Source organism: Microcebus murinus, chromosome 12, assembly GCF_040939455.1.
Source record: "Microcebus murinus isolate Inina chromosome 12, M.murinus_Inina_mat1.0, whole genome shotgun sequence".
NCBI classification, from domain to species: domain Eukaryota; kingdom Metazoa; phylum Chordata; class Mammalia; order Primates; family Cheirogaleidae; genus Microcebus; species Microcebus murinus.
Window position 1 is genome coordinate 88,030,671 of NC_134115.1, and position 23,901 is coordinate 88,054,571.

The window sequence follows — 23,901 nt, forward strand, 5'->3', positions numbered from 1 at the left end:
TCACATTGGGATTAGGGTCCCAACATGAATTTTGGGGAGACACAAAGATTCAGTCCATAGGAGTCATCAATGAACTGCCCGCAGGGTGACGGTCAGTGAGCCACCGGGCCAGCTCACGCCCCTGGAGCCCCGCTTGGGGCTGGCTGCACCCAAGGTCCATGTCTGCAGTGGCCCCCACTGCCCCTCCCGGAGCAGGCCTGGAGTCGGCCCTGCCCCTCCCGCTCCCTGTCAGGGTCCCACCTGCCCTCCCAGGATACCGAGAGACTTCTGTGCCCACAGGCCCTTTGCTTCTGCCAAATTCCAGCTTCTCCAAATAAACGCCCTTTCTCCCTGGCCTTGCCCTGATTCTTCCTGCCTCCAAGGTGCCCCACACATCCGCCCTCACCTTGGGAGGAGGGATTCCCCAGAGGACTGGCTTCGGCCAGAGAAGCGTGTTGGTGTCTCTGCACGGGCCCTGAGTTTGCATCCTGCCTCCCGCTCCGGATAACTGTGACCTTGAGAAAGCATGGAACCTCCCTGGGCCTCGTTCTCCTGTACTGACCGCGGCTGCTGAGAGACCGCTGTGTGTGCGGCTGAGGGCTCTGCCAGTGCGGGTCACTCGTGGGGCCAGCCCAGCTCCAGCTCAGCCTGGTGAGGCCCCCTAGGCTCCCGGGCCTCGGCGTCAGCAAACCAGGCTGGGGAACCTCACTTGCAGGAGGCAGAGGCCAGGTGAGGCAGGAACACCTGGAGAAAGCAGTGATGGTCCTGCCTCTCCGGTGGTCGCTGCCTTTGTTCCTCCCCTCCACCCCCAACTGGACCCAGCTCCCACTGCCCCTTGCCCTGGTTGGGCACAGCGTCTGCCCATGGCCAAGGGCAGGGGAGGGGCGGGGTGGGGAGGGCTGCGGTTGCTCAGAGTGAGAAGGGCAGGCGAGGCCTCACTGAGCCGAGGTGGCTTGGGGGTGGGGGCAGTACACCTGCCTTGTCCCCCAGCAGCTCAGGTGGGGCTGAGGTTGGGAGAGCAGGTGTTTTCCTGGCCTTCCAGCCGTGCTGCCCCCTGGAGCCCATGAGGGACTGCCAGCCACCTGCCAGCCCTGAGTGGAAATGTACCAGGGAAAAGGGCCCTGCTGGGACTCCCAGGGAGGGGGTGGGCGTACCTGCCAGGCAGGGGTGAGCGACAGAGGACCGGAAAGAGCTGGGCAGGGGTCCCTCCCTCCTGCAGCACTCCTGCTCTTCCTCCTCACCCCCCTTCTTGGTCAGCCCAAGTTCAAGGTGGGAGGGGAGCATGTTGGTGGACAGACAGGGACCTAAGGAGGCCCAGTGGGGAGGCATCTGTGGCCTCCAAGTCAGGTGAGTGCAGAATGTGGAGGCTGGGGTCCCTGGGCAACCCCAACTGTGAAAGGGCGTGCTTGGGTGGCGTCCGCGTCTGTGCTGTTTGTGCTGTGTGCGTGTTTCTGGTGCAGTATCTGTGTGCGTGTGCATGGCCTGTGTTTTGAAATGTGTGGTGTGTGTGTGTGGGGGTGTCCGCGTGGTGCGCCGGGCGTGCTGTGTGTGTGTGTGTGTGTGTGTGTGTGTGCAGGTCCCCACACAGAGGCACGCGTGTCTCCGTGTATGACAGCCGGGAGTGCGGGACGGGGCTCTGCGTCCTGTGGACACAGACTCCGAGTCTGCGGTTTGTGGTCTGCGGAGCGCGGGCGGGCGGAGCGGGGACCGGGCAAGGGCGCTGCGGGCCGGGGCGGGCGCGGGGAGCAGGACGGAGGACGGAGGCTGCCCGGGACCCTCCCCCAGGGGTCCCGCGTGGCGCCCCCCGCCCTCCCGCAGCGCCCCGCGCGCGGCCCGGTCCTGGGAAGGGCTGGGAGAGCGCGGGCCCGAGGGCGGGCCGAGACGCCGCCCGGGATTTCCGCGGCCGCCTCCCCGCGCGCCGAGCTGTCCTCGCGGACTCGGCCTCCAGTGCTCCGTGCTGCGCGCGGCTGCAAGCTCAGCGGTTCTGGGTTAACAACCGAGCGAGAAAGAGAGAAGCTGGGGCTGGGGTGGCGCGCCTCCCCCAGGCCGGGCCGCGAGCGCGGGCGGGCGCGAGCGCGCAGGGAAAAGTTTCCGACCCCGGCGCGAGAGGCTGAGAAGTTTCGGCCGCGCCGGGCGGCGCCAAAGCCAGGCCAACACTGCCCCCGCGTGGGCGCGGCGCGGCGCGGCAGCCGGCTGCGGGCGGGGCCCCGGCGCGGTTCGTGGGGGAAACTGAGGCAGAGGGGGCTGCGCAAGGCCACCGGGAGGAGGTGCCCTTGGGACTCCCCGCTGGCCCTCTGCAGGTGCCAGAATCAAGCCTCCTCTGGGACCGCAGGCTCTCCAGGAAGGAGGCTGGGTCGGAGGGCCAGGCGGAAAATGTCCGGACCGACCGGGAGACATGGGGAGAGGACACCCCATGGGCTGCATCCCACTCCAGTCCCCGCGGAGGGGAGGGGCGGTTGTAGCCTGGCCGCCATCCTGCCCCGCAGGGCTCGTTCCAGATCTGTCGCCTTTCTTCTGGAGCCAGGGGGCCAGCTCACAAAAGGCCTCGCCCAGCCACAACCCACCAGGCCCACCACCACCCGCCCATCCCTGCCATGAAAATGGGGCGCCCGCGTGGGCTCCACGGCTTTTTCCAGCCCAGCCAGGAGCTGTGGATAAAGACTGCGATCCCGGGCAACGGCAGAGGGCAGGAGGGCAAAGGGCAGCTGCGAGGAGAGGAGTGGGCTCAAACTTCATCCAGGAAGACAGGGGTGGCAGGGCTCTGGGGGTGCTGGGTCAGTGCCTGCGGCCTTGTCTGCCACCTGCTGGTGCAGATTTAAGGTTTGTCATTTATCTTGAGCTCCTGGGCTCAAGGGACACTCCTGCCGCAGCCTCCACAGTAGCTGGGACTCCAGGCGCAGGCAGCTCTCCTGCTGCGGATTTGAACATTGCCCCCCACCCTGTCCCCAGCCCACCCAGGGGCTTGCCCTCCAGGGCCCAGAGGGCGGGAAGGTGGCCAGAAAAACGCAGACGACTAACGTTTGTCCACACACAGGGCTCTTTTCCCTGGGCTGGCGTCTGGAGGCCCCCACCCAACAGTCTGAGGTCAGCAGTGTAGCGTCTGGTGCCAGTCCAACATGGAGGCCGGCAGGGGAGGGGCGTGGGAGACTCAGGTCACCAGAGGGGCCTGCTTCAGGTGTGGGCTGATCTAGGTCCACAGAGGCTTCGTCCCAGGTTTGAGGTGTGTTGCAGGGTCCCCCACCTTCCAGAAGTGGGGTTCAATGGATTGAACCAGGCCCAGCCCTGAACCCTGCCGATGCCTTGCCCAGCCCTCAGCCTCATCCCAGCTGTGATTCCGCCTGTCTCTTCCCCTGGCCCAGGAACCCAAGACGAGCAGTCAGGTACCCGGAGAGGCTTGTACCTTGAGACCTAGTGGCAGGTCCCAGCCACCTGGGGTGTGCGTTTATTCGTGGGGCAAGGGAGGGCCCTGCTCATTGCCTGGCTCTTGTGGGCTGCCGGGCATGGGTTCACGGGCGTTCACCTTTGAGCCTGCCGCAGTGTCATGGACGGCAGGAGGGCTGGAACCCCTTGGGGTGGCTTCGCCTCAGAACTGACTGCAGCACCAAGCTGGGCAGGAAAGACTCCTAGAGTGAGGAGGACCACCAGCTGGGTGCTGCTGGGACCTCAGGGCAGGGGACAGGGCTCCCTGGCCCAGCAGACTCTCCCCCACAGTGCTGGGGGACAGGCGTAACTGTCAGCCCCATTTTACAGATGAGGAAACTAAGATGCAGAAAGGCCCCGCCGCCTGCAGGTGTGGCGCTGGGATCTGAACCCAGCAGGCCCAGCTTAGGGACCGCCCCCTTGACTGCTGCACCTTGAGGGAGATGCAGGTACGCAGGCCTGGCCACCGCAAGCCAGGTGACTGAGTGTGCAGGGAGGGCATGCCCGGCCCCGGCCACCCCACCGAGCAGGGCTGCTAGTCGGTGCTCACCAGCTTAGGACCCAAGGAGCTGGGCGATTTGCCCACCTGCTCCAGGATGTTGTGGGTGTTCAGCAGGCTTCGGAGGTCCCCCCGCTGCCTCTGGGTGGTGGCCCTGGGGATGTAGGGCAGGCGGTTGTTCATGGGGGTGTCCTCAGAAAAGTGGCCCTGCGGCTCCTGGGTGGGCCTGGGGAAGACAGGAGCCCGTGAGCTTTGTGGATCCGAGTCCCAGGCCCACCCTGGGCTGGCAGGGCCCTTGAGGGCCCAGACTGGCAACCTGCCCGCTGCCGGATGGGAAGTCTGAGGGCAAGGGGGAGCCCTGGCGATGCTCTCGAGTCCTGTCCCGTCCCCAGAGCTCACGGACTGGGGAAGTTCCAGCAGGAGCTGGTCAGGGCCTCCTCCTTGGCCCTGGGGTTCAGGGTTTTGGGCAGACTCTCCAGCCATCTCCCAACACTCCCCAACAGCCGCTCCGACACCGCCGGGAGGGTGGACGTCCGGTTCTCAGTGATGTGCTGCCGGACTGCAGGAGAGAGGGCAAGGTGAGATCCCAAGCCAGGAGGGGGACCCCGGCGCCCCCACTCCTCGCTCCTCCCTCTGGCAGGCAAGGCCAGGCAGAGCCCTGTCTCCATGGCAACCCTAGGCTCCCCAGTGCCTTCTGGCTGCCTCCAGAGAAGGCTCGGGTTTTAAAACTATCCTGCGTGACTCTTGTGCTGCTGTTACCCGGACTGGGCCCACCCCCCACTAACGCACTCCGGCTCCAGCCCCCAACAGGCCCGGTTTCCCGCAGTGGGAAGACCAGTCACCCTCCCCCCCGCCCCCGCCCCCGTGGAGATCCCAGAGAGGATGCTGAGATTGCTGAGGGCTGGAGAAAGGGCCGCCTCAGGAACCCTGAATTCAGTGGTCAGGAACCCCAAATTCCCCAACAGCCGTCTCAGGATGGAAGTTGGGCAAAAATGACAGCTTCCCTCTCCAGCTTCCTGCGACTCTAAGCCGGCTGGCCAGGATCCCTCCTGAATCAGTGGAGGTCCTGGATTTGTAGGGCTTTACCCACGGCTAGGCTTTGCGGCACCCATTGCTTGAAACTGCACATAGTAGGTGCTCAATAAATAGCTGCAGGGTATTGCCTGTTGGAAGGCCTGGGGGCTCCTGGGTGTGGAGAAGAGAGGAGGCTGGGCACACGGAGAAAGGTGGAGCTCAGGGCAAGGACGTGCTCTTCTGTCTGCCTCTCAACACCCACTGCGAAAGCTGGCTGGAGAGGATGCAGAACAGAGGCCATTGCTCCCAGGCCTGGTGGCTTTTAGCTTCTTTGCTGGGCTAGGCAGTGGCGGCTGTCCCCAGAAGAAAGAAGATTCCTCTTCTCAACCTTCCTGGGTACCTCCTCAGCCACGCTTCTGAGGGGTGCCTTCATGGGTATGGGAGGAAGGTGCTTCCAGTGGCTTCTTGCGCTTCTGGAGGAGCCCCTCTAGGCTGTGTGGCGGGGGGCACAGACGTGGGCTTGGGATGCCGTGGGTGCTGGTTCCAAGGTGGGCAGATACAGTGCGTAGCGACCCCTTGGAGCAAGAAGTTCTTTAGTGGCCAGACTGGATGGCCGTTGTGTCCTGGGCCACCACTTCAGCTGCTCCCTGGTGCCACCCACCCTGGGATACCTCTGCTGGACCCCAGGCCCCCTACTAGGTCACCCCGACATCCTCTAGGGAGGCCAGTTCAGGTCCTTCCTCTGCAGGGTCAGTGATCTTTTGGCCTTTGCAGGCCAGCTCCTCACTCTGGGGGCCCAGGCCCAGAGCCTCTGCTTTCCCAGCTGCGGGCTGGAACTTTCTGGAGTCCCGAGGCTCCCCATCCTGTCTGCCTACCTGCACAGTTGCGCTCCCAGTAGCGGAGTGCAGTGTCCTGTAGGGTCTCGTCAGCGAATCGAACCCGGAAAGGGCAACACCGCCTGCGGGGCCCGGAGGCCTCCCCTGAGGAGCTTCGAGTGGGCACAGCCTTAACCTTGGGGACCTGTGCACCGTGGGGCCTGCTGAGAGAGGTGAGAGGGGCAGGGGTGGCCATGGCCCGAGCCCGAAGCCCCCCATGCCACCCCGACACCACAGCCACTAGACCCAGACGCGAGGTGTGAGCCTGTACGCGTGACCTCGTCGGGTCTGTCGGCTGAGGCCATGACATAACGCCAGCCACAGCAGCTGGCCTCCACTGAGCACCTCCCACCTGCCTCCCACCAGACCGCGCGCGTAACGTGCACCATCCCACCAAACCAGACAGCCCCCGTGAAACACCATCATTATGCCCATTTTATAGGTGAGGAAACTGAGGCACAGAGACTTTTGCAACTTGCCCAAGGTCACACGGTGACCAAGATGGAGCCAAGATTTGCATTCTGGTTCCAAAGTCAGCACCCTTATACACCAGGCGAGTTACCAGAGGGAACAGGAATGCCAACTCGGGAGCTATGCAGTCCTGGGTGTCAATCCTGACTCTGTGAGCCTGTTTTCCTCTCTGTAAAATGGGGTGAGCACGGTGCCCACTGCGCGGGTTGTGCAGACACGAGATGCCCTGCAGAAGCACCCAGCCAGGGTCTGCAGGGCCGAGAGTAAACACCTCTAACAGAGCGGTTCCTGTTGCAATCGTCAGTATCAATTATGCCCCGTGTCAGCCGTGTGACCTCTGGCAGAACACTCCCAAGCCTGCATTTTGCAGTTTTCTCCTTTAAGTTATTTATCCTAGGCACAATAATACCATCCTCACATGGGTCTGGTAAGTGACAAATGACTTAGATGAGGCAGCTAGTACAGAGCCTGGCAAAAGGTTTGTGCTTAATAAAGGATATCTGTTATATTTATATGGAATAGATAAAATTGTTCCATTTATTGTTATTAATTTCAGCATCAAGGTCAAGACTACCAGAGGGCCTGCTCGATCCACCTATGTTCTATTATTCAGAAATGCCACATCTGACCTTAAGTACACACACATTTATCTATCTGCATCCATTTATCTAACCATATCTTCATGTCTGTGTAGATGCCAAGCGTGCTTTTCTTGTCTTGTCTTTTTTTTTTTTTTTTTTTGAGACAGAGTCTCACTCTGTTGCCCAGGCTAGAGTGAGTGCCGTGGCGTCAGCCTAGCTCACAGCAACCTCAAACTCCTGGGCTCAAGCGATCCTCCTGCCTCAGCCTCCCGAGTAGCTGGGACTACAGGCATGCACCACCATGCCCGGCTAATTTTTTTCTATATATATTAGTTGGCCAATTAATTTCTTTCTATTTATAGCAGAGACGGGGTCTTGTTCAGGCTGGTTTCGAACTCCTGACCTTGAGCAATCCCGCCTCGGCCTCCCAGAGTGCTAGGATTACAGGCGTGAGCCACCACGCCCTGCCCCAAGTGTGCTTTTCATCAGCCCACCAAAGAGCCAAGCAGCTGTGAGATGTCTAGGACAGTGCCTGGCCACAGGCATTGGGACCCAGGTGTCCAACAGTGTCTGTTTATGAGCGCCTGCTCTCTGCTGGCCGCAGGGCCACACAAAGGCCTGTCCTGGCCCTGCCCGTCAGTCTGAAACCTTGGCTTCTCCACTTGAGGGCCGATGGAGCCTGTTCTAACGCAGCCTGGTGTCCCCGGCGGACCTACCAGGGAAGGTCACACATGGTAAGCTGCTCAAGCGCTCGCTCTTGAATCTGAAAATCTGTGAATCTGTCTGTCTCTGCTTTGGCTCACATTTAAGGAATGAACTTCACAGGCTTTTGTTTTATTTATTTTTTTTTGAGACAGAGTCTTGCTCTGTTGCCCTGGCTAGAGTGAGTGCCGTGGCGTCAGCCCAGCTCACAGCAACCTCAAACTCCTGGGCTCAAGCTATTTATTTTCCTGCCTCAGCCTCCCGAGTAGCTGGGACTATAAATGCTTGCCACCATGCCCAGCTAGTTTTTCTATTTTTAGTAGAGATGGGGTCTCGCTCTTGCTCAGGCTGGTCTCAAACTCCTGAACTCAAGCGATCTTCCCACCTCGGTCTCCCAGAGTGCTAGAATTACAGGTGCGAGCCACCATGCCCAGCCCATAGTTTTTATTATATCTTGTGAGCTGTTGTGTGCTTATTTGGCCTGATTGGTTTCAAGTTCCTAGGCTGGTAAATGTGTTTCATTTCTGGTTCCTACTCTGATTGATCCGCGGTGTCTGCCTGGAGTTCTGTGTACGGAAAGGTTCTGAGACTCAGTGGGGAAATGTGTGTGATCCAGTGTCTGGCATGGGTACAAGATGAGGCGGGATATGTACGCCATGTGTGCAGTCTCCCTGGTCTTTAAACTCACAGGCAGTGCTCCGCACCTGTTACCCCTGCTTTAGCCTGTTTAACCCGGAGGGATTTTTCTGCTTTCTTTCCCCCTCTGTTAGAGCTACAGCATCTAGCCCCAGGTAAGCTCTTGTGCCCAGGCTCTTCTCTTACCTCAAACCCTTATTTTATTTTCCCCAACATTTGACATATAATAAAACCTAATAAAAGAGAAAGAAATGGACAGATGTTGGTGGGATGGGTAAAAGGATGGAAGACTGGGTGGGTGGGCTGATGGATGGATGAACTAATGGGTGAGTTATGAAAGGGTCTGAATAGGACTGAATCGTGGGTGGACGGGCAGATGGACGTGGATGGGTATGTAGATCTGTGGACGGCTTTATGACTACATTAGGGATGGACAGGATCCTGGATTTACAAGTAGATGGAAGGATTTGAAGATAGTTGATCACTGGATGCGCAGATGGGTGGACAGAAGTGTGGGAGTTTGTGACTAGATAAATGACTGGCTGGCTGGCTGGATTAATGGATCGACAGCCGACCTGATTCATGGGTCGGTGGGTGGATGGATGGAGTCATGGGTTCATGATAGATAGATGAATGGATGGATGAATGGAGAGATTCATAAACAGGTTATAGAAGACACGGTTCATGGATAAGATGTATGCAAGGATGGATGGGTGAATAGGAGAATGGATATATGAATAGATTCATGGATGAATTATGAATGTGTTGGCAGAAGACCTGATTAACGGATGGATGGATTCATAGATGAACTGATGAATGAATTCTGAATGGGTTAGTAGAAGACTTGACTCTTGGATAATCTATGTAAGGACAGATAAGTGGTTTTGAAAGCTTCAGCAGAAGACCTAACTCATGGATGGACACATGAATGGCTGGATTGACCAATGGACAGGTGAATAAATCAATAAATCCATGGGTGAAAGACAAAAGAAGGGAAGCAAAGAAATACCCTTTCTCCCCCACCCCCACCCATACACTCCCATCACCCATGAGCTGGCCATGGTGAGTGATGAGTGATCATCTTTCAGAGGCCCAGGGTAGGATCTGATGGAGCAAAATCTTCTTAAGACTATCCTGGAAGTAGGAAGACTGGCCCCTTAAAGACACCTGGGCCACACCTGCCACGAGTGGCCAGGGCCCCTCACCCCGTAAGCATGGATGGCCACCCTGTTCCGACCAAGAAGGGGACTGAGACTTACCACAGGTCTGGGAGGAAAGAGCAGTGGGGACACTGATGAGACCCTCGGCAGTGCTGTGGCACGGCCCTTTGATGTCGTGAAGCTGAGGATGCTGGAGCCAGAAAGAGGTGGAATAGTTGTGAGCCTTCGCTGGGGAACAGGCCTGAGTAGGTCCCTCCTGGTTATATGGCCTTGGGGCGGTGGTGGACCAGCCCTTGGGAGTGGCTGGGAGGACTCCGTGAGAGATACTCAGCTAACATTAGCATCTCTCTGAGCACCGAGGCGGGGAGGACGGGAACCCCAGGGCCCACCCCCACCGGAAATGTCTCTGCCCCGCCCCGCCCCCTGGGGCCTGGCGGGGCCTCACTCAGTGGCTCAGGTGGCTCTGCGCACTTCTGTTGGAGCTGTTGCAGGAACTCCCGGAACCTGCTAGGGAGGAACTCTTCTATGAGGGCGCCCAAGGAGCCGGGGCGCCTCCTGGCCGCGCCCCCCCGAGAGTGCTCGCACTCTCCGGGCCCTGGGCACCGGGGTGCCGGTCCTCGGGGCGCGCTGGTCGAGTGCAAGGGTGGCAGCAGCACGGAACTCAGCACGTTGCGCTTCTGAGCTGCCCGCGGGGGCTCCGGGGACAGGTCGGGCAGGCGCCTCTGGGGGCCCCCAAGGTATCCCCGGGACTTGGCATCCGAGTCCTGCCACCACGCGGCGCCGCCCCCCGCGACTCTGGAGCCCGCTGCGCTCCGCGCGAGGCGAACCGCTCGCAGCTCGGGCGAGGTCAGCCTGGGCAGCAGCGGCTCTCTCCGTCGGAAGTCGCCGTCGCCGGGGAACTCCTTGCGCGCCTCCCGGGCCCCCGGGTAGAGCGGACGCCGGAACATGGTGTGCCCCGCGCTCAGCTCAGGGCACCCTCACGCCGGCGGGGGCGGGGGGCGCCATGTGGGGTGGCGGGGAGGGCGCAGGCCAGGCCCGGGCCATCGTGCTCAGAGCGGGGATAGCGCGGTGCGGGGGCTCGCGCCGCTGGCCGGCAGGCACTGAGAGGCTCTGGCCAGAGCTCCCTGAGCCTCTGTTCCCTCACCTGAAAAATGGTGACGGCAGGAGTACCTACCTTTTTGGGTGGCTGTGACGTTTAAATGAGCGAGCATGTGTCAGTCGCTTAGAATAGGGCCAGGCGCGTTGTACATGCTTAGAGACTGGCTGCCATTCTTATTGTTTTAAAATTATTATTTAGGATTCAGTCTCAGCTCCACTATTTACTAGCTCTGTAACCCTGGGCAAGCCAGTTAACTGCTCTCAGCCTCCTCTCAGCGCTCTGCTCTGTAGAATGGGGACAGTGCCAGCGCCCGCCTCCTTTGTTAGGGTGAGGCGGAGTCACGCTGGTGGAGCACTTAGCCCAGGCGGGCGCCTTCAGATCTATTTGGGTTGTTAGCCTTCTGCTGGGAGCAGGGAGACGGGAACCAGCTGGGAGGACCTGACCAGCAGTCACCCAATCCAGGTGGTGCCTCAGAGCCCCCCAGTGGGGAGCTGGTTGAAAATACAGAAGACTTCCCCCCACCTCCCACCCCAGATTCTGATTCATCAAGTCTGGGGCAGGGCGCCAACACATATACTTTTAACAAAATTCCCCTTTGGGGAGGCAGAACCCCAGTCCCACCCCCAGTTCTGATGCTGGGAGGGTCTCTGAACCTGCTTCCTTCCCCCCACACCTAACTCCCAGGTTGTTGTCTAATTTGAGCTGGCTCCTGGGTGGGGTCATACTCACCCTTGCAGGGCTTCTGGGTGGGGCCAGAGAAGGTCCGGAGAGTTCAGAGCCCCCTAGCAGGTGGGCTAGTGCTTGGGAGAGCCCATCTTCCCCACCTGGTCCTTCTGCCAGCCCCTGCCTGCTGTGTCCAGGGCCTCTTCAGGGTCATTGTGATCCGTCCCTTACCCACGGCCACCTGAGCAGCCGTGGGCGCTGAGGCCTGGGGGCCAAGGGTGGGGCTCTTGTGCCCTGGATGCCATGGCTATACAGCCACCAGGGGCACTGGGACTCCTGACCAGGGCAGCCAGGCCTAAGCCCTGGAGAGAGGGCCCAGAATGGTTCACCCCTTCCAGATCCAGGAGGCTCAGGTGGGTCATGATTGGTTCTGTGACTTTGGGAAGTAGTATTTCTGCCCCCAAACTGGGCAGTAAAAGTATTGGAAACTAAGAGACCCAATTTCAAGTCCATGGTCGACTTCTCTTTGCTGTGTGATGCTGAACAAGTGCCTTCCTTCTCAGGGCTCCATGGTAAAATGGACTGATGGCCCTGATCTGTAACTCTTGGCTGGGAGGGGGCCAGCTCATAGTATTGTGAAACTCAGGTGGAGAACAAAGGTAGTTTAGACAAGTATTTCACAGGCATGGTATAATCTTATAAATTGAAAATGAAAAAATGACTTTGTAATTCAAATTACACAGTGTACCACTGGAAGAGGTATCGTCAAGTATGTATTCCATTTTCTGTAAATGCTCCTCAACCAGGTATGGAGGGACATACTTCCTTGGGAAGTTAGAAAACTGAGTGGGGGAGGTGGAAATTTTTGTATTTATTTAAAGCGTATATGAGTTTTAAAAAATGGTGGAGGAACACCAGATGGTTTCTAAGGAGCTCTCTGGCCCTTGCACACTGCAAACATTTGTTGAGCAAGTATTAGGTCATAAAATATGAAATGTCTGATTTTGAATCAAAAGTGTAGTTTATTATATCTCAAACAAGAAGCAGTACAATGAATCAAATTATGTGCCTAAACTATTGACACAGTTTTTCCATCTTAACAGTAGCTTGTTTATGCCAGCAGCAAAGAAACCTGGAGAGCCAGTGGTGGTGAAACCGTGAAAGGTGTTTCCCACAGCTTGTTCAGTATCAAATAGTTTTCCTTGCAAGAAGTGGTCCAAAGCCTGGACGAAGTAGTAGTCAGTTGGTGCAAGGTCTGATGAGTACAGTGGGTGACAGAGAGTTTCCAAGTCCAGCTTCTGTAGTTTGAGCAGCATTGTTTGTAAGACATGTGGTGGAGCACTGTCTTGCAAGAGCATTGGCCTGTCACTATCAACCAATCTCCTCCGCTGCTTCATCACAAGCTCCTCATCATTTTGTCCAGCTGGTTGCAGTAGACATCCGCTGTCATCGATTGGGTTTCATGAAGCTGTAGTGGATAATACTAGCATTGGACCACCAAAGAGACACCATTAGCTTTTTTTGATGAATATTTGGTTTTGGACTATTGTTTTGGCACTTCATCTTTATCCAACCATTGTGCTGAACGCTTGCCATTGTCAAAAGGAATCCATTTTTCATCACACGTAACAATATGGTGTAGAAATTGTTTGCTTTTATGTCATGACAACAATGAAAGCAAGCTTAGAGATGATTTCTCTTCTGACACTTGTTTAACACGTAAACTGCCACGTAAGCTGTATTTGAGCCCAGGGCCTCAAGAAGCATATATAACTCACATGTCTCTTCATCTTGGGAGCCAGGAGAACTATTTTTCAAGTTGCATATAACTCACACACAGAAAACAATAAAGAAATAATAAATTTTTCATTAATTTAGGAAGGATCATTTTCTTTTTGAAGTTTTTATTCTATTTTCATAATAAAACACTGTGGCCCCAAGGAAAAAAATTTCTTTTCTAGTGTGGCAATGTGTTAATTTATGCGTAACCCATCTATCCAGCTTCTTTATCTTGCTGATTTGTTTCCAATGGCCCAATATTATTGAAATAGTAATGTCAAAACTTGCTGATAATTCATGCTTCCACTACAGCTTTCAGCTCATCATTGTCCACCTTGGTCTCAGGTTACCCAAGTGGCTCATTTTCAAGATTAAAATCATCAGAATGGAACTTCTCAAACCATAGAGGTACTAGGTGTTCATTAGCCACAACCTTCCCAAACACTTCGTTGATATTTTGAGCTGAGCTGCATTTGTTCCATGACAGAATTCACATTAAAAGAATAACAAGAATTTTTGACTTATACATGGTTTCACAAAAATTGCTCTAAAAATTTTTGAAAGATAATCATAAGCCATAATGTGCATTTGAAAGACTAAGGATGTACCTTCACAATAAAAATAAAGCGAGAAATGTCAAAGTAAAATGTCAGAGATATCAACTGTCAAATTTAGTACTTAAGGAAATTGGACATTTCATACTTAATAACCTAATACTGTGTGCTAGGCTTGGGGATTTATAGATGTGAGAAGCGTTGAGGTCAGGGAGCTGTCCAGACTCTGCGGAGGCCTTGGAGCCTGGGTATGGGGAAAGGGGCTTTCTCTTTCATTGCCTGGAACTAAGACAGGGGTGGACTTTTAGGTACATGAGAGCTTGAATCAGAGCTGTCCTCCAAAAGAGTATTGTAGACACCCCCAGCAATTGAATTGCCCAGGATCTATCCCCTTTCCTTATAGACATGGAAAACGAAGCTTGAGAGAGGAGTCCAGACCAGGGGAGGCAAGTATGACCTAGAATAATCCAGAGGGAATGCCAAATAGCATGTACATAAACAGATTTTGGGGACTCAACTGTAAAGGGGGCTTTTCAGCACTCCCTTCCCCCATAGCTTTCACTATATTACAGCAAACACATCTTAAGCACCTCCTGTGTGCATCGCCCAGAGGAAGGCATTGTAAATCTAATACCAGGATGTTAATTTAGGGAAAATGAACCTACTTAAGACTAATATTTTCATTATAACAGCTTCCATGTCCTGAGAATCCACTGCAAGCACCGGGCTTACGGTTTGACGTGCAATATCCCACAAATTTAACCCTCTGAGCGCCAGAAGCTGAGTAATTATTACAACGGCCTGGCAGGAGAGGAGCATGAAGCTCAGAGAGGTGGACAGGGTCTATCTACCTGCAAGCTTGCGTTTCCACCACAGCCGCTCCGGAGACCGCTCCCGACTTTCTATGTATGTGAGGAGCCCAGGGAAGGGCAACCTTTCTGGAATGGAAACTTCTTGGATTTGTTCTGTTTGGGGTGGCGATGCCCTGGCCCTGCCAAGGGTATTTCTTTTTCTTTTCTTTATTTTTTGGGGTCGGTTTAAGGACAAATGGTTTTTTTCCTTTTTTACCCAGTGGAAAGCTCCTCAACACCCGTCTCTAGAAGTCCGGCCTTGCAGCCTCCGAAAGAACTGGTGCACGTGGCGGCGGCGGGGAGAGGGCGCCCCCGCGGCTCTGTCAGTCGGGGAGATCCCTTCCGGAGACGCACAAGCCTAGTGGGTCCGGAGCTCGCGGGGCGGGGCGAGCCGGGGGAGGGGCGGGGCCAACCGCGGTCCCGCCCCCAGGCGCCCGGAAGTGACGCGAGCGCACAAAGGCAGCGCGCGCCGCGAGCTGTGGCGTCTGGTTGCTGTTTGGCGTAGTTGCTGTGGCTTGTGGGGTCGCCGCTGCCGCCGCCTCCGGCACTCTCCCTTCCTCTTCCCCGTCCTCTTCTTCTGGGTCCCGGGAGCCCCTGCCCGGGGTGAGTAGCGCGAGGCGGCGCGGAGGGGAGGCAGCCCCGGGAGAAGGGAGGCCGCGACCCCCAACTGCCTCGGCGCTCGGAGGCCCCGGCTTGTCACGTGACCCGGGCGCGTGAGCGCTTGCCGGCGGGGGCCCACGTGCGCGTCCCCAGAAAGTCCATGGGCCGGACCTGGGTAGGGACATCGGGGGGCCATTAGTTGAGGTAGAGGAGGAAAGCCAAGGCACCCAAAACCTGAGTGCGGCACTCCCCTACGCCAGTTTCCAGGCCACAGCAAGTTTCTTTCTCTACCTGATCCTCAGTTTCCCTCCTGAGAAACGGGAATAAGAGGAGCACCCACTCGGAGGGTGGGTGTGAGGAATCGGTAGAAGGCACAGCTCGGAGCCTGGCACAAAGTCCGTGGCATAGCAGTTGGTATCCTATTCACCCGCGGGCCTCGCCCCAGCTCTGGCCTGACACAGGTGCAGCTCCGGAGCCCTTGGGGCCAAGGTCAGCTTGCTTGCCGGAAGGCTGCCATATCAAAAATCCCAGGCTTTGCTGCCCACCAACTGTGTGGTCTTTTCTCTCTCTCGACCTTGGTTCTTCATCTGTACGAGAAGGAGTTGAAACAGGTGTTATCAGAGGCCCTGAAGGTGGGGTGGGACAGTGTAGCAGATGGTTGTGATGTGTAGAATGATTGCCCAGGGAAATGGGATGAGCCCCTGGGAGGGACAAGGAGCCTGGATTCCCTCTTGAATTCTGTTCCTGGTTTCCTGTGTATGTTTTCATATGCTTCCTTTTGTGTGTTCTCTTTTCTGTCTAGACTGGGGACTAAGGGAGTATTGGAGATACAGGTGGAACGTTTTGGTGGAGGTCACAGCTGTAGGATAACAAGGAGAGCATTTTAGAAATCTCTACAGTGGTTCAGTGCTTACATGGAGAGGAAGCTCACTCCCAGGGCTGTTTGAGTCTGCTGGATACCAGTTAACAATCCCTTGGGTGTGTCTGACACTCTGCTCATATGGCATTTTAATGCATTTTTCTCACTTGATCTTCACAGTTGGCAGAGTTGACAAGAATCTCCTTTGATAGAGACTTCTAAAGCTCAAGAGACAGTCTGCCTGGCACTGTGTTGGGCACTGTAAGCTTTTCATATGCACATTTAATCATCACAGCCTTTACATACAGCCAGTGTTACTGTTCCTGTTGTGTAGATAAACTGAGAATGCTGAGGTTGTCTCGTCTGAGCCTACATGGCTGTTGATCAGAGCTGAGACTCACACCTTGTTCATCCGACTCCATCAGAGTCTGTTAGTTTAAAATTTTTTCCCTACATTTTTTTTTGGGGGGGGGGCCTATCTCCCTCTCTTCCTCCACTTCTTTTTCATAGAGCACTCTGCCATTCTCCTATGTTCAGCTGCTGTCCACATGGATCCAGGGAGAATAAGCGGGCTGCAAGAGGGAGGAGGTAACTTTAGGCAGGCTTTTGCCTCCTGTTGCTTTTAGGCTTTTTCTTAGAGACTTAGATGAGGAGGATGACATGACTGTGCAAATGTCAGCCAGTGAGTTCAAGCACCATCCTCTACTGTGGATCCTGGGGAAGGGGAGCAGTGGCTGGGGCAGCTGCCTGGGTGTTGCCCTAAACTGCTTGGAGGGGGAGGAGGAAGAGGTCAGGTGACCGTGAAGGATGCAGGATCACCTTCTACCTGCTGAGCAGACATTTACTATGAGCAGACTGTTTCGTCTCTGAGCTAGTCCAGTGTGCACACAAAGCCAGGCTGTGCCCCTGGCCCCTTCCCAGGCCCTGCAGCCAGGTAGCTCCTCACTGTGCTCTGGAGCAGGATGGAGGAGCACATCCTGCTGTGTGGCTGACCGACCTTGCTGTTCCTTCTGACTCCTAGCAGCCTCCTGCCCTACTCCAATCTGGACACCCAGAGGCAAAGCATAGACAGGACCCCAGGAATCATGTTTATTAATGAATCAGCTGTTAGAACAAATGTCAGCTATACTTGCTGTTTCCCGACCTAGCTGTGCCTCCCCTGGCTTGTTCCTAGAATCTGTGTGTAAGTGGAATTCTTGTAAATTGGATTATTCAGGGGACCTTGACATTTATAGGAATCATGTTGTAAGGCTTTTGGTAAAACAAAAAATTATATTGTCAGTAACAGCCCTCAGTGTTATCAGTTTTGAATGGTTGGACTTTGTAGGATTTTCTTAAAAGTGGAAGATGGCTATAGTTGCACAAAGTCCATTCTTTCATTCGACAACCAATTAGTAAATGCCCACCTTTTATCAGGTGGTGGAATAATGGTGTACAAAGTAATGTCCCTGCCTCTGGGAAGCTTGCATCTTGGGGGGGCAGACAGGCAGAGAAGAGTACAGCCCAGTAAATGCTGGACCCCAAATTTACTTGATTCATTTAGTTAGAAGTGAACTTTTTGTTGAATACCTATGTGCTACATGGGATGCAAGAAAATACAGTGATAAATCTTGGATGTTGCCATTGCCCTCTAAGGCGCTCCCAGTCCTGTGGGGAGATAGATTTGAATATAAAACCTTCAGTTTGCCAAGACTGGTGGGCGGTAAGAGAGAGGGAGGGTTGAGCTCGACTGGGAGTTCTGCTGGTGTGGTGTGGAAGGGTTGTTTTTTTTTTTTTTTTTTTTTTGAGACAGAGTCTCGCTTTGTTGCCTAGGCTAGAATGAGTGCTGTGGCGTCAGCCTAGCTCACAGCAACCTCAAACTCCTGGGCTCAAGCAATCCTTCTGCCTCAGCCTCCCAAGTGGCTGGGACTACAGGCATGGGCCACCATGCCTGGCTAATTTTTTCTATATATATTATTTGGCCAATCAATTTCTTTCTATTTATAGTAGAGACGAGGTCTCACTCTTGCTCAGGCTGGTTTCGAACTCCTAACCTCGAGCAATCCACCCGCCTTGGCCTCCCAGAGAGCTAGGATTATAGGCGTGAGCCACCGCGCCCGGCTGAAGAGTTGGTTTTGATGCTGTCCTCTGCTTGATGGATGGAGGACCTGTGACATGGTAGCCATGGTGCCTGTGGGCAGAGGACAGGAGCCCACTTGGCCTGGGTCCTTAATCCTCTTGACCCCATGACATAAGTAGCCCCCAGACCCAGCTACATGGCGACATTCGGGCTAGTGGCCCCTGTCCTATCAGCTCTCAAGGTCTGCCCTGGCACAGCTGGCAGCCTTAGGGATTGGCAGATCTGGTTGAAGCGAGCGTTCATTCTTGTAAGCAGTGTGCCACTTTCTCTTTCCAAGGGTGTAGTTTCAAGTACTGGGACGCTGGTGTGGGGGCACTGTGATGAGCCTGCAGTATTTAGAATGCAGTTCCTCCCCAGGCCTGTTACCCCACAGGACTTCTCTATTGGTGCAGTGATTGCAGCTTGACTTCCTCCTGGCCCCAAACCCTTGTGCCCCAACAGCGAAGTGAGGGGATCAGTCTGGGAGTTGCCTCAAGAGTCTGAAGTGGGATCTCAGCAGGCTTCTCTCTGACCACAGTGAAAGTGTTCTGTTAAGGGTGGAAACAGTGACAATCACAGACCTGAGGAGAGCCAGACTCTGGTGGGCACATGGATGTCGTCAGCTTTCTTCTGGTCCCTCAGAAGGCCATTGTGTGACTGTGTCTGTGAAGAATGCCTGAAGGTGCTGAAGGAGCCAGGTCTGGGGGTGAAGAGGAGGGGACTGTCCCATCTGCTCTCAGCAGCCATGGTGGGCCCTTCCCTTGTGCCCCACCAGCTGGCAGGGTATCTGGAAAAGGCTGACCAGTGACAGAAGCAGAATCCCATCAGCTAGTATTCTTGAACTGCTGGGCTGGGCCTCCTGTTTCTGGAAGTTTCCTTCTCAGGACAAGTTTGGAGTACAGTTGTGCGCTGGGGGCTAAAAAATGTGATCAATGAAAATTCTTCAGATTTTCTCCTATTTTATTCCCCTCCTCTCTGTATAGTCTGTCAGTTATGTTTCCATGGCCTTATGCTGCTCCTGAGAGGTACTTTTCTGTTTTCTCTCTGACTACCCCTGAAGCCCTCAAAGCAGCAGTCCCCAACCTTTTGGCACCAGGGACCAGTTGCATGGAAGACGGTTTTTCCACGGACCAAGGGTCAGGGAGTGGGGTGTCGTGCGGGGAGGTGGTGCGGAGCTCAGGTGATGTGTGGCCCATTTCCTAGCGGGCTGCTTGCCTGGGAGTTGGGAACCACAGCCTTAAAGCATTCCTTGATCTTAGGGTTTTTAAACTTTTAGTTGTTTTTTTTTTTTTTTTTTTTTTTTTTTTTGAGACAGAGTCTCACTTTGTTGCCCAGGCTAGAGTGAGTGCCGTGGCGTCAGCCTAGCTCACAGCAACCTCAAACTCCTGGGCTTGAGTGATCCTTCTGCCTCAGCCTCCCGAGTAGCTGGGACTACAGGCATGCGCCACCATGCCCGGCTAATTTTTTTTTTTTACATATATATATCAGTTGGCCAATTAATTTCTTTCTATTTATAGTAGAGACGGGGTCTCGCTCTTGCTCAGGCTGGTTTTGAACTCCTGACCTTGAGCAATTCGCCCGCCTCGGCCTCCCAAGAGCTAGGATTACAGGCGTGAGCCACAGCGCCCGGCCAACTTTTAGTTGTTTTTAAGGACTATACCAGAGGTCCTCATGGGGATCCGTGACTTACTACAGCCCAGTTAAGTACACTGTCCTGGACTTCCAGGGGTTCAACTTCACAGCATGCAGGAGCAGCGTGCAGGCGTCCTGAGGCCTGACGGCAGCAACAAGCTATGGCTCCCAGTCAGCCACATGTTTGCGATTTACAGTGTTTCCAACTGACACGTAGCAGCTGCTGTCATCATCATTCTCACTACTGCTGCTACTTGTCGTCCACTGGCTGGCCACTGCCATTCCCACTGTGCCTCCCTCAGGTTAGGGCCGAGCACACCCACTTGCCCTTCAGAAGTTCTCAGTGGGCTAGTTTGCTGCTATGGACAGACTGGACCCATGGCGCCTTGCACTCAGCGCCCGCCATAACCCAGGCTCATCTTCCGCAATGTCCTCTTCCTCTGTCCCCTTCTCATCCTCTGATGGCACACTATTACATCACCCCTAACTCTGCCTGTACCCCCCATTCATCATTCCTTGCCCTTCAAGGTCCAGCCAGGGACAGCTACCTCTGGGCTGCTGCCCTTGTCTGCCTTTTAAAAAGGATTTCTCTACCCCTTGAGTTTTCCCTCCACTTTATCACTCACAGTCCTCATTTTTCTGCTGAGTATTTTAGTTGGTGCCATTTTCTTTCCTGTCTCATAGTGGACTCTGAGCTTTCGGGGGGTCAGGGCTTTATTGGGAAGCCTCACAACATCTAGGACAGTGCCTGTGCGTGGTAAATCCTGGTTGATAAGTGCCAGTTCCTCAGGGAAGGGATGTGATCCTCTGTCCCTCCCTGACACGATATGGCCAGGCTGGCTCTGTGTGGAGCGTGGGGCCACCAAGCCATCATCCATCTCCTGAAGGGCGTGGCAGGCCCTAGCCCTGCTCCTGGGCCTATCATGCTTTGTCGTTTCCTCTGTCCATCCTGGCAACGGTCTCCTTGTCGCTGTCTGCTTTCGCCCTTGGCTCCTACGGTCTACACAGCTGCCAACAGTCTTCAGAAGTACGTATTTTCTCCTGCCACTCCCAGCTTAACCTTAGGGTGGTTCAAGTTCCTGCTCTTGAAGTTGACCCATAAGACCTTGAGTTTCCAGTTGCAAGAGCTGTGCACATCCTTTTCTTCTAGGAGCAGTATTCTCTCCCTCTGTCAGTTCCAGCTTGTTGTCATTTCTTTGGGGATGCCTTCCTTAACCCCTGCTGAGTCAGCTCCCTGCAGCGGGTACTTTTCTAGCATCTCACACTTGGCAGCCCTTACCGCGGTTGTGGACATGTGTGTCTGTGTAGTTTTCTGCCTGGCTGTGCCCCCAGTTCACAGCACGGTGCCTGGCAGAGTCCCTGCTTCCCGTTAAGGAAGGACTGGACCCCACAGTGAGTTGTTCCTGTGCTGAGTGGGAGGAAGGGGGTGTGGAAACTCCTCAGGCCCTTCTGGGGTCTGCTATCACGCCCTGCTCTGTGGTCCTTTCTCTTTAGGGATAGAGATCGGGGTTCTCTGTCCCCTAGGCCAGAAGCCAGAATCAGGTGTCATGTAGAGCATGTCAAGAACTCAAAGCCAGGATGCTGGGGCTCATGCTTTGAGCATGAAAGACAGCAGGTGCTGTCATCCCAGTGGGGGAAGCAGATTTGGGGATGGATACTAGACATTCCTCTGTGCCAGGCAGGACTGCGTGACTTTTGAAGCCTGGTGTCAGACTGGCCCTCTGCCTGCGGGGCCTTCCTGCCAGCTCCCCAGCTGGGCTGACTCACTGATCTTCTTTTCCTTACGCAGGAGAGGTGCCATTGCTGATCGTGGTGCTTTAGCAGAGCCTTGTTTGGTGACAGCATGACAAGTGAGGTGATTGAAGATGAGAAACAATTCTATTTGAAGGCCAAGACGTACTGGAAACAGATCCCACCTACCGTGGACGGCATGCTTGGGGGGTATGGCCACATCTCCAGCATCGACATCAACAGCTCCCGGAAGTTCCTGCAGAGGTTTTTGAGGGTAGGCAGGTCTGGTGTGCTCTCCAGGAGAGGCTGTGGCTCCGGTGGCACTGCCGGGTCTGTGTCAGGTGCCGCCTTTTACATGAAACACTGCTGCAAGGGTCTTTGGTTATCTGTTGGTACCTACCCCAGGGCCTTGAGCTGGGGTGGTGGGGTGACTTCTGGACTGTGGACTTAGCTTCAGGGTTACCAGACAGCAGCTGGCTGTTATGGCAGAATTGAGGTGTCAGAATTGGGCAGACTCCTCTCAAACTATTGTGTTTCACCAGGGACAAACCCTTGCTCTCCTGCCATATCCTTGAGTGTTTGGGCTTTGGCTGTTCTGCTGGACTCAAACTTCTAGTTATTCACTATGGCTTCTGCCTCACCTTTCCCACCACCCACCCACCTCTGTACCAGGCTGGGATCCCCATGGCTGGGGTCCCCAGGCCTGCCCCTTTCTCGTGTCTCCCTTGGGCAGCACTGGTGGCTGCTGCTTTTCCTCCTCTATGACACCACCCCTCTATCTGCTTTCCCTCTCCCCAGCGTTGTTCACCAATTGGCCCCTCTTCCATTCTTCTGTGGGAATTCTTCTCTGTGCTGTTGTTTTCCTGGGGTCTCAGGAGAGATTAGTGCACCTGCTGAAGTTATCACCTTGAAGTAGATAGAAGTGGCTTTTATTTTACAAATGTATGGCCCAGAAAAAGAATGTACCATGCTCACTACTCCCCTCCCCGGCAGTGCTGGCCGCCTGCTTGTACTGAGGCCTGATTGGAGTCTTGTTCCCAGGGCTGGTGAGGAAGGGGTCCCTTTGATAGGTCATATGTCTTCTCTGCCTTTTAGGAAGGCCCGAACAAGACAGGAACTTCGTGTGCCCTGGACTGCGGTGCTGGCATTGGAAGGATCACCAAGCGGCTACTCTTGCCACTGTTCAGGGAGGTGGATATGGTTGACCTGACAGAGGACTTTCTGGTTAAAGCCAAGACCTACCTGGGGGAGGAAGGCAAGAGGGTGAGGAACTACTTCTGTTGTGGGCTCCAGGACTTCAGCCCGGAGCCGGACTCTTACGACGTGATCTGGATCCAGTGGGTGATAGGTGAGGGTCCTGCTGCCCTTCCCCACCCACCTGCACGTCTCCTGCCACTTGGGTTCCCCACACGGCCTTGGGAGCAGGGCTTTATGCTCCAGCAGCAGGCGGGCCACAGGGATCCCCTGAGCCCCTGTGCTTTCCAGGACTGTGAGGAGACTCTGCCTGAAAGGTGGCTCTCCTCCTAGGTTTTGTTTCAACTGAATACCTGCTACCATCCATTTGGGGGCAGTTTTCTGTTGAAACATTTTAAATGGCCAATAACTTACCGCATTCAAAGAGGGGAAAACAAGTTGTATAAGGAATTTTTTTTAATGAAAAATGTAAGCCATGCTGTTTGCAGTGAGCAATCCCTGCTTTGATACCTTGTCCTGTGTCTACTTAGCCTAAGAGCACACCTAGAATGCTGTGCCCTGGTGGCAGTCCACTGCACTAGTAGTCAGCCGCCACCTCTAAGGCGGGCAGCACAGCTCTGCTGTGGACATTCTGGGTCTGGCCCTAAGAAGCCTGTGTGTGGACTGTTAATGTCGGGGAGGAAACCTGCTTTAGGAACTCCGGCAGTGCTGCAGCCATAGCCCACATACGCTCCCCTGATCCAGGCCTAGGAGAGGTGGGTGGCATAGTGGGTAGGTAGTGGGCAAGGTCAGCTTCATACTTAATGTGCCTTTGGGTAGGTGACTTGTGAGCCAGTTTAGTAAACTCTTCGGGACTGTTGGGAGCCAGAGAGGCCGTGTGTGTGCACCAAATGCCAGGCACAGATGAAGGACTCAGTGAGCAGTGGCTGGAAAATGCATTCCATCCCATGGCCTGTGTACGTTTGCATCTTTCCCCTGGTAACCTCGCCTCTGCCCTCCCCAGGCCACCTAACAGATCAGCACCTGGCCGAGTTCCTACGGCGCTGCAAGGGGGGCCTCCGCCGCAATGGCATCATTGTCATCAAAGACAACATGGCCCAGGAGGGCGTGATCCTAGATGATGTGGACAGCAGCGTGTGCCGGGACCTTGAGGTGGTGCGCAGGATCATCCGCAGCGCAGGCCTCAGCCTCCTGGCCGAGGAGAAGCAGGAGAACCTCCCAGATGAGATCTACCATGTCTACAGCTTTGCCCTGAGATAAGCCTGGGCTGGCAGGAGAAACTGAGGAACTGCAGCCCAGATGGGGGTTGCTGGCAGTGGGTGATATCCAGGCTCCACGTTGATAGTTCGGAATGTTGAGAGGCCGCTAAATATACCTGTCTGCCGTCCACTCTATACAGACTCTTCTTAAAAAGGCAAGGTGGGGCCTATTGGGAGGGGTGCTACTGAGTCCACAGTGAGGCGAGAGCCTGGCCTTGCTGTGCTGAGGTGGGGACTGGGCGGTA

At 55.1% G+C, this 23,901-nt stretch overlaps 2 protein-coding genes across 4 annotated transcripts in view; one reads left to right on the forward strand and one right to left on the reverse strand.

Annotated features, from left to right (window-relative positions):
- The window catches only part of NTMT1 (N-terminal Xaa-Pro-Lys N-methyltransferase 1), a 42,801-nt gene extending 19,010 nt beyond the window's left edge, over positions 1-23,791 (forward strand). The window contains exons 1-5 of one of the 3 annotated variants that reach the window (XM_012772198.3): positions 14,175-14,338; positions 14,505-14,886; positions 21,262-21,477; positions 22,299-22,551; positions 23,401-23,791. In XM_012772198.3, coding sequence (XP_012627652.1) covers positions 21,316-21,477; positions 22,299-22,551; positions 23,401-23,657 — 672 coding nt within the window. In that variant the 5' untranslated portion in view covers positions 14,175-14,338; positions 14,505-14,886; positions 21,262-21,315 and the 3' untranslated portion in view covers positions 23,658-23,791. Of the gene's footprint in view, positions 1-11,377; positions 11,513-14,174; positions 14,339-14,504; positions 14,887-21,261; positions 21,478-22,298; positions 22,552-23,400 lie in introns of those variants that run through there. The other 2 variants (XM_012772203.3, XM_076009116.1) reach the window with 2 other exon arrangements.
- On the reverse strand, positions 3,374-19,754 carry C12H9orf50 (chromosome 12 C9orf50 homolog). The gene is made up of 11 exons (XM_076008438.1): positions 19,668-19,754; positions 14,984-15,054; positions 14,697-14,877; positions 14,165-14,233; positions 11,166-11,218; positions 9,783-9,841; positions 9,437-9,527; positions 5,788-5,951; positions 4,298-4,457; positions 3,950-4,124; positions 3,374-3,585 (listed from the first exon to the last, which is right to left on the reverse strand). Exons 1-11 carry the CDS (start codon positions 19,752-19,754, stop codon positions 3,496-3,498), a joined length of 1,200 nt encoding a protein of 399 aa, XP_075864553.1. The 3' UTR covers positions 3,374-3,495.
- Positions 23,792-23,901: the final 110 nt, after the last annotated feature.